Source organism: Plectropomus leopardus, chromosome 5 (assembly GCF_008729295.1).
Source record: "Plectropomus leopardus isolate mb chromosome 5, YSFRI_Pleo_2.0, whole genome shotgun sequence".
NCBI lineage: Eukaryota > Metazoa > Chordata > Actinopteri > Perciformes > Serranidae > Plectropomus > Plectropomus leopardus.
In genome coordinates, this window is record NC_056467.1 from 427,621 (window position 1) to 437,620 (window position 10,000).

The 10,000-nt window shown below is 40.4% G+C and overlaps 1 protein-coding gene across 1 annotated transcript in view; it reads right to left on the bottom strand.

The window, feature by feature from the left end:
- shkbp1 (SH3KBP1 binding protein 1) overlaps nucleotides 1-7,616 on the bottom strand; it is an 8,334-nt gene extending 718 nt beyond the window's left edge. The window contains exons 1-13 of the mRNA XM_042486877.1: nucleotides 7,437-7,616; nucleotides 6,015-6,068; nucleotides 5,199-5,244; nucleotides 4,989-5,121; nucleotides 4,445-4,525; nucleotides 3,416-3,586; nucleotides 3,225-3,315; nucleotides 1,961-2,151; nucleotides 1,759-1,874; nucleotides 827-914; nucleotides 630-746; nucleotides 381-551; nucleotides 111-266 (exon numbers count right to left, since the gene is read on the bottom strand). Of these exons, the coding sequence (XP_042342811.1) occupies nucleotides 111-266; nucleotides 381-551; nucleotides 630-746; nucleotides 827-914; nucleotides 1,759-1,874; nucleotides 1,961-2,151; nucleotides 3,225-3,315; nucleotides 3,416-3,586; nucleotides 4,445-4,525; nucleotides 4,989-5,121; nucleotides 5,199-5,244; nucleotides 6,015-6,068; nucleotides 7,437-7,492 (1,471 nt within the window). The 5' untranslated portion in view covers nucleotides 7,493-7,616. The remainder of the gene's footprint in view (nucleotides 1-110; nucleotides 267-380; nucleotides 552-629; nucleotides 747-826; nucleotides 915-1,758; nucleotides 1,875-1,960; nucleotides 2,152-3,224; nucleotides 3,316-3,415; nucleotides 3,587-4,444; nucleotides 4,526-4,988; nucleotides 5,122-5,198; nucleotides 5,245-6,014; nucleotides 6,069-7,436) is intronic.
- Between the last annotated feature and the right edge of the window lie 2,384 nt (nucleotides 7,617-10,000).

Here is a 10,000-nt window from a genome sequence, read left to right on the forward strand (position 1 = left end):
TATCAATCAATATTAAACTATTATTATTATTACAAATTTAGCTTCATATGACATTAGTTACACATCAAAAGCCATTTGAAGACGTGTGTGTGTGTGTGTGTGTGTGTTACCTATCTCCGTCCCGGCGCTGCAGCCTCCGTGTCCGTCCACGTCGTCCAGGCTGAGGATCTTGAAGGAGGTGAGCGGCGTGGACCCCGGCTGGGTGGAGATCATCCCTCTGAAGCGCGTCACCGTCCACGTCCGCACGTGGTTGTTGTCGGCACAAACTGACAGACAGACAGAGAGAGAGAGACAGACAGACAGACAGATATGGACAACGTCAGAAACCAGCCTGGACTGAGGGCTGAGGGGACGGACGGGTGTGTCTCTGAGACGGGTACCTGAGATGAGGTGTTTCTCGGACAGCATGATCTTGGTGACGGGGCTGCGGTGGACAGAGAAGGTCTGGAAGAGCTGCGGGCCCGAGCCGACCGTCTCCGGGTGCTGAACGATGACCCGAACCGTCCCTGAGCTGGTCCCGTACGCGATCTCTATCCAGTTCCCGCTGTCACCTGATCACACGGCCAGCAGCATTAGTTGTCATAGCAACAGTAAAAGCAGCAGCAGCAAACAGTATTTTAGTCTCGTACTGGTTTTAGGAGTCAGGTAGACGCTGAGGGCGGTGATGGCGTCCTCAGTCGGGTCTCTGTACAGCTCCGTCACCAGCAGGTCGTTATCCTTCATCCTGAGAGGGAACTTCTGCACGTCTAAAAGACGAACAAACATCATGATCTCATTCAAACCAGTCTTTATTAGGTCGTACACAGATGGCCAGCAGGCGACTCACCGATGTAATAGATGGATCCGTTGTTGCAGCCGAGGATGAGGAAGGAGCCGGCGGTGTCGTAGCTGCTGATGGGAACAACGTCCTGATTCTGCACACAAACAAACAACACAGAACATCACACAACAACACACAACAACACACAGCAGCAGCAGGCGGGTTTCCGTTACAGATTTGCGCAAAACTCAAGTGATATTTACGAAATTTCGATAAAACACAATTGTTAGATGACTGCGTTTCCATTGAGGGATGTAATGCGACTTCTCTCGTGATGAAATACAACTTTCCTCTGCTGATAAAATCCCAGTAACCATGGCGATGGATGTCCAAGACATGAACAGGTTTATTTCTATTGCAGCCGCTCCGAAAAGCCGATCAAATATCGCCTTAATTTCTCTGTCCCGTAAAGAAATCTCGGTCTCTGTGACAGGATTTCTCAGCGCAGCAGCAGCATTGATTCTGACCGTCATCCTTCCAAAAGCATAATCATGAACGCAGCCAAAATGATTAAATAAGAATGCAAAGGACATAAATGCACCAAACAGTCGCTAAGGGACAAGTGCAGCGTTTTTCTGCACTTTTATTTATTTGTGGTGGCTTAACGCAACAACAGTATCTGCCACTATGTACAGAGTTTCTACTTTTGGAGCTGGAACATTCATTAGGAATACAGATTCATTACAATGGGTATAAAAGTTTGCTTTCACTCCCCCCTTGCATCAGCTGCTCCTCTCACTTTTCAGTCTGACTTGATCAGCTCTGATCGGCTTGATTGATCAATTATTGACGACGTGACAAACTTCTGCCGAGGAAAATAAACAAACTAATTGCATCCGTTCTGCGTTTATTGACCCGCAAACTCCTCCGAGTTTACTACACGAGGAAATGAAGAGGGTCAGATAGTGTGTGTGCAGTGACGCTCTCTCATCACACACCTGCCAGTGTTTGGTGACGGCGTTCCAAACCCCGACCTTCCCCGTGTGGCTGGTGGCGATCAGCTGGTTACCAACGAAGAAGAGAGCCTCCACCGGCACGTTGAGGCTGAAGACGCCTGCAGGAGGAAAAACTCGATGTCAGACTGAAGCCGTTTCCGTGCTGCTGGAACTGAAACACTCAGAGCTGTGTGGAAACTCGCACCGATTTCGTTCCCGTTGCCGTCAGGACAGATGGCCCACAGGATGATCTCCGTCCCCGAGGCCACCGCCACCATCTTATCGTTGTCTCCCAGCGAGCCCGCCATCACTTTGGCATTGAGAGCGACTCTATCGATCACCCAATCCAGACGAGGAGACGTGAAGACCTGCTGCCACCCGGTGGACTCCTTCACCCTGAGACAGATGGACAGACAGATGGACAGAGAGACGAACAAAGAGACGGACAGAGAGACAGACAAGGACACCATCAGGGTTTTTTGGCCCCGATCTGATCGGATACTCATATTTATTTAAATGTTGATTAAATATATACAACACACTGAAATATGAGCTGAAGTATGATGAGTATGATATTGACCCAATCACAGCTGTTTATTGACATTAACTTTGGGGTAGAAAACCGACACGTCACGTACATTTAATCAAACAACGTCGAGCAAACTCTGCCTCCACTGGTTACTCTGAAACTGAAATCTGAAAAATGCTGCTCTACTGCTGCTCTACTGCTGCTGCTCTACTGCTGCTGCTGCTCTACTGCTGCTGCTCTACTGCTGCTGCTCTACTGCTGCTGCTCTACTGCTGCTGCTGCTGCTGCTCTACTGCTGCTGCTGCTCTACTGCTGCTGCTGCTGCTCTACTGCTGCTCTACTGCTGCTGCTGCTCTACTGCTGCTCTACTGCTGCTGCTGCTCTACTGCTTCTGCTGCTGCTCTACTATTGCTGCTGCTGCTCTGCTGCTGCTCTGCTGCTGCTCTTCCTCTGCCTCCATCAGCTGTTGTGGAAGCTGAAGAGGAGACAACATTCAACGATATTCAACACTTTAATTGATACTGATTTTTTTAGGTGGTTAAAATATGTTTTCATCATCATTTAGTCTCTGTGTCGGTGTTTTATGTTGGGACTGATCTTTATTTTTAAGAGGTGGGGCTGGAGTGTGACATCTTTAATTTAAAATTAACATAAATTACTACCTTTTCAAGTTTTATGTCCCTCACCAAAGCCAAAATTAAAAACACAAGTCCCTCCTCGATGCTTACATTTTTTAAAATGCCTGAGCCGTTTTTCATTCCCCCCTCAGAAATAACAAACAGTCCCTATGTGGAAGTCCTATTTCAAGAAATTTGATTTAGTCTGATTTCAGCCAAACTAACATATTTTACATGGATGTTAAAAGTCCAGTTTTCGTCGCACTAACACAATAATTTCACGTTTTCTAACATCACGTAAACATACTGAGTTAAGAGTTTACCTGTAACAGACAACGAACTGTGCGTACGCCACAGCGATCCAGTTGTGATGACCACAGATGATCCGAACCATGCCGGTGTCTGATAACTGACCTGCACACACACACACACACACACACACACACACACACACACACACACGTTAGAAAACACTGTGTGTGTAACAATCGGTCGGTGCAGAGTCGTTGTTTACCTCCAGGCGTCCTCTCCTCGGCGCTCGCTCGGCCCAGTATCCCAGAGTTCCCCAGGTTGGGGGGCATCGTGTTGCTGCGTCTGACCGGTGCTCTTTCTGCCGGCGCCATTCGTCCCGCCATGAACTGCGATCCCGCCACACTATGACGATTACGGCGCTTCGCCGGGTACACTGGGGCGACACGCACATAAAAATGAGGACATAAGACAGTGAAACAAAAATAAATTGTGTCTCAACTCAGGGGACGGACCCTCACAGGGAGGTGTGTCCTTAAATGACAGAATATTTTATATTATATTTTATATTTAGTTTGTTTTTCCAAAAGTGCTAAAATAAATCTGACCTCCATCGTGATGAAAACTTGTCCAGGTCATGACATTAAATTTTAAACTTTTCACAATAAAAATAAGAGAATAATGTTGAAGAAAACAAACATATGATAAAGCCCAGAATTATTTATCTAGTTTATGACTTTAATGATATTTTTAATCACATTTTTGCAGCAGCATTTTCCTAACAATATGATTCATTAGTCATTCAACACAAACTAGTATGTAGGATGAAAGCTGCCAAAATCCAAAATAAATTAATAAATGACTCAATAAATAAATTGACAAATCATTAAAAGTAGCAAAAATATTCTAAATAAATAATGGCAATAATTCATTTATATAATGTAAGCTCAATTAATATTATTGTTTTTTACCTAGAATGTACAGTTTTATTTCCCTCTTAATAATACATAAATTAATTGATATATTTTATGACTTTTAAAAAAATAATTAATTTATGTATTTTGCATTTATTTGTATTTATTTTAGATTTTTTAAAATGTTTTTATTCATATTTAAATTGATCTAAAAACATAATACAGAAATAAATAAATATAATCAAATTCATAAATCAATAAAGAAATTAAAAAATAAATTCAAATAAAACTAAATTTAAAGAAATATTTTTGACGTTGGCAGATATATTTATGCACACTTTCATCGACATGATGAGTGGTGTGATGACAGGGTGGCGTACCTGGTGGAGGCAGGTAGCCGTTAAACAGCACGTTTCCGCAGGAGGATCGGTCCAGCTCGTCACACAGCTGCAGCTTTCGCACTGTTTACGACACACACAGTTATTATAACAGAAAACACAACATTTCAACGTTCATGAGGACAATACGGCCGAGGATGCAATTTTATTTTTTATTTTCTCCAGATCAAAGACAGAAAATGTCTCGCAGATAGCAAGAAGATTAAGATTTGTCCAGAAAATGACTTTTCTAATTGAATTAATTTTCTAATTTCTTGTTTTTGTTCCTTTTTGTTGTTGTTTTATAAACTTTCCCGTTTTTGTTTGAGGTTTTTTTTTTAACAATTTGTTGCTAATTTGTAGTTATTTCTTTTTATGCCTTCTTCCCATATTTTAAAAGAAATCAAGCCATTTTGCCCACATTTCCAAGGGTTAATATCTGTAAATCAAAATTTGGAAAATAATCATCATTTAAAAAGCACTGTTTTGTTTTGCAGGAGCTTATTTCCTTAAAATCCTTCCGACACTCGGCCTCGGTGCGACTCACCCAGCGGCGTGATGCCGTAGAACTCGGCCTCGTGCATGAGCATGTGCACGTTGATGGAGCGGGGGTACAGCTCTTTGGTCCGCAGGAAGTTGAGTATGGTGGCGAACAGAGAGGGGTCCCTGTCGATGAAGATCTACGGCGAGAGAGGAGGGACATGATGACCGCGGCACAAAATAAACCCAAACATGAACACAGAGTGACTGAACTCACAGCTCCGGTTTCATCCTTCAGAGTCGAGATGCGACCGCTCAGAAGACTGAAAGACAAACACAAATCGCGCCGCTGTTAGTGATCGACGCCGACACGCAGCAGACGTTTACACGGTCAAATCTCACAGGACGCCATAAAATATACCAAAAAATATTAAATATAAAATTGATAAATAAAATGAGACAATGATTAATAAATCTGCTTTAATTTCTTTATTTAAAACCTTTAATTTTTTTACCTACTTTTTAACTTTTCAATGTAATTTCCCCTCTATTTCATCACTTTTACAAATGAATTTTTGTATTTTAACAGAATCTATTTTTAAAATGTATTTTTTAAATTAATCTACCTATTACTCTCCCTTTGTATTTTACCCAATATTTATTTACCAAAAGTTTTTTCTGTATTTTATATATAATAAATACATTTGGGTAATATTAAATAATAATTGAAATAAATTAATTAATACAAAGGTAAAAAAAAAAAGTCTAACACAGAAATATCAATTTCTCTAAATTTTTTATCAGTTAATTAAAACCTCCATTTATTTGTAATACTATGCTACATTTAATGGCATATTCATTTATTTATTGAGTCATTTAATATTCATTTTTTTTATTTTGGCGGATTGGGTCCTCCATGCAAATAAAAAGCAGCTTTTTATATAAAACATGTAATACATTTCTCCTACACCAATCATCATAAAACTGTGTCGTGCTGTCCAGTAGTCAGGGAAACATAAAATTGCACAAATTTTGGCTCTGTGTGTGTGTGTGTGTGTGTGTGTGTGTGTGTGCGTGTGTGTTTCTCTCCGACCTTGAGAAAAAGGAGTCAGGGACCCACGTCAGAGTCTGTCGGGAGGTGCTGAACCTGTAAACAAACAAACATTACTTCATCAGCTCTTCCTCTACAGAGTTTTTAAATCCTTGTTATTATTTTTGGGTTTTTTTTAGACATCAACCTGAGAGGACCCACACTGTAAAAAGTTAAATGTTGACGGTTTTTTTCTCATTAAGTAGAAAAGGTGAATGTATAAATACTGTGGAAGTACAGGAACGCTGAATACACAGAGAAATGAACACAGTCATTATTAGGAAAATTAAATATACCAGAATATTATATTATACTAGAAAGGGACAGGGTGGATTTATGAGTCAGTTTTATCTCATCTCATCTGGTCTGTGACTGCTTGTGATTAAACATAGTTTAGAAAAAATGAAATTAAAACTTGATCCTGCTACTTCTTTGGAGTTGAAGGATTAGTAAATTATTTAATCATCTAGTTCAAAGTTTTAAACCACATTAAAAACTTGAACTGTAAAACTAAAAAACATATATATCTTGGGTTTTTTTGTGCTCCTAGTAATCTGTTCACCTGACTGATGCTGCTTTTTGTTTTTAGTTGCCCTCCTGTTTTTAAAAAAATCCCTTTTTATTTTTGATTTGCCATTATAAAACTAATTTTATTGTTTTTGTGTTTGTGTTGTAGCATCATGTCCACCATTGCTGCTTCTCTTTATCTTTTGTACTTTTTCATGGATTTACACTTATTCTGTTTAGCTTGATTGTGTTTATTAAAGGTGTATTTTTAAAAAAATCAGTGTGTGTCAGTGAATCACAGCTGGCTTTAAAAAACCAAACAGAAGTTTCTTAATCCTGTTCTGTTTATCCAGGACTTAACCTTGTTCTTCCACAATAAAAAATACTTAAATATCAGCAAACATAAAAAGTTATGAATCACTTGTTTGTGCGTATTTATTAAAAATATAAAGCGCAAACTCCACGTCGTAGCGCCTAATTTTCCACATTATGTCCCCATAATTCCATTATCGGACATTGATTGATCTTTCATTCACAATCTGACAGCTTACATTTGATCATAACGTCCTTTAAATGTTACTTTAATCTCTTTCTATTGACTAACTTTGCTTCTAAACTTTGCTTCGTGGTGACTAATTAACCTTTACAGGACGGGATTTACACGTTAGCATCAGCTAACAATAACTGACACACATCAGAGTGAACCGCAGGGCGCGAGGGTCCCACCTTTGGATAAACACGCGCTCAGGTGGAGTTTGTCTGGTGGTTAAAGTGTTAACTGGAGAGTCAGACGCGCGTTTTATGCTTTGTGGTGATTTTAACTCGTTAAAAACGCGATAAACTCGCTGTTACACCTCTTTCTCCCGCAGCTAGCCGCAGGTTAGCCGACACTCCCCAAACATCCCCCCGGCTCCTCACCGCTTTCCGCCGACGTTCAGGTGGATGATGTCCCCGCTCCGAGCCGCGTTAGACATCCTCCGACCACAAGCTGCTCCTCCACAAAACTGCTGCTTTATCTTTTTACTCCATTTTTTAGGATAAATTCAGCTTCCGCTCTTGTTTTCATCCCAACTTCCTGTCGCGCGGTGAGGCGGAGGGTGAGAGGGAAAAGCCGGAGGAGGAGCGCTGGATCGCGGGGAGGAGACAAAACCCGGACCGGAGTCTGACACCGGCGCTGTACCGAAGTGTCCCCCCCCACAGTCTACGTGTCCCCCCGTAAAACAGAGCGGTAAAGGGATATGACGCTTTTTTGTAGGCCAACCCGGAAGTTAGCATCACACTGGTTCCCTCGTCAAAAAACCTTATGGGATTGTCGATCAACAAAAGTGACAAACACAAGTTTACGATGCTTACGTGTTTTGTTCAGCGTGATAATCTTCGCAGATGAACTCCACTTTTGTGTGTTTTGAGGCGTAAAATAAACTCGGCAGAAGCATAAAGCTATTGTAAGACTACAAACCAACTACAGTGTGGTCACACAACTTAAACGTCACCACCCGAATCTCTCAACTTCTGATTTGATTTAGCGCTTCATTTTCTACAAAACGCTCTCCTGTTAGCGTGACCTGATCTAGATAATAATCATGGACATGTCAGTTTGCTGCTCTCACATGTAGTTTCTGTGTCGGTGTGATGACGTCTAATGTCCCCGACAAACACTGTCGTGCCATTTAGCTACTTGTTCGCAACCGCCTTTTTTAAGATGCGTAAAACCTAAAAAGTTCAAAAATCAGGTTTATACCAACGTATTTTATGTTAAAGAACAAAGCATCTAAATATTTAGCATGTGTTAACCACAGACTTTATTTAAGGCATTTTACCGAAAACACAAAAAAAAAAAAAAAACAGAAACTTTGGGACGAGGGAACAGGAAGTGCAAAAATACCAACAGACCTCCGTGTGTTAGTGCAGAGGTCGCGCCTCAGTGGTTTAGTTTGTTGGGGGCCCACATGTACAAGTACGATAAATACAGCAGAGTTTTAGGGCCACATTAAGAAAAAAAGGACAAAGTTGTAATTTTATGAGAAAAAAGTTGTAGCATCACAAGCATGAAGTTGTAGTTTTAAAGAAAAAAGTTGTTTTACATGAAAAAAGTCCAATTTTATGAGAGTAAAGTCATAATATTATGCGAAAAAAGTCGTAACATGGCCCGAATCCTCCATCGCAGTAAAAGGATTAGGGCCATGTTAAAAGAAAAAAAAGTTAGATTTAGAGAATAAAGTGGTAATTTTGAGAGTAAAAGTAATGAAATTATGAGAATAAACTCATAATATTTGTATAATAAAGTCGGAATATTACAAAGTTGAACATAGCTGGCTCTACCCATTTTGGTGTCCCAGCCTAGATTTGGATTTGACCCCGCCCATTTTTCATTTGATAGTTTTTAATTTTTTTTTAATTTTTAAAATTGAAATAAAGATCGACACATCTGCTCGCGGGGCGTCGCAGCAGCCGCGCAGATGTTCACTGTTGTTTCAGCAGAGATGAACGGAGATGCTCCTCTTCCTCCTCTTCCTCCTCTCCTGTCTGGTATCTTCCTCCTCCCCGCTGGACTCCTCTTCCTCCCATTCTCCTCCCGGACAGCGCGGCGGGGACGCGCTCAGCGGACGCGCAGGACAGCGTGTGAGCTAAAAGAGGAAAGATGAGGAGCTAAAAACGCATCAGTCTGAAACACATCCTGTTATCTGCCGAGAGACAGACAGCTGGACACACGGACAGACAGAGACAGAGACAGAGACAGAGACAGTTTCTCAGTAAATCTGATCATACTCTACGCTTTTATAGACGACTAATCTCGTGCAGATCTAAAGCAATTAATGCAAGAAACGACATACAAACACATTTTCTCTTATTTTTGCTTGTATGGAGGATTTTTTCACCAGTGTTTTCTTATCTCTGCTTATTTTGTATGAGAAAGTTTTTTTAACAGGATAGGAGACAAACATTTTGTGATTACAGTCCACATATTGTTGTCCAACACAAAGATTTTTTATATTTGAGGAACAAACAAAGAATGTATGAATATCACTGAATCAAATGTCGTTGTTTAAGAGTAATTATCAGGATCATTGACCCAGAAAGACCTTTTCAGCATTGACTTACATCTGGAAATCAGTGGATCGGTTTTTGTGGGCGAAATGATTCATTTCACTATCAAGTTTTGAATCATCCAGTTCAATAACAACAATAACAATCGCACTCTTTGTAACTGCATTTTTACGCAGGCGGACTTGTATATTTAAGCTCAAATTTTATTTCATTATTTTTAATATTTAATGTTTAATTCCTGTACATTGAGAGCAAAGCTAACCGGAGTCAAAGTCTTCGTTTGTGTAAGCTTGGCCAATAAAGCTGATTCTGATTCTGTATTTTTTGTTTTTTAAGCTTTTTATTTATTCAATATAAAAAAACATACAGCACATGGAGATATTCACAATATCACATACTTATATTTTTTGGTCCTTTCATGTCCATATTCAACA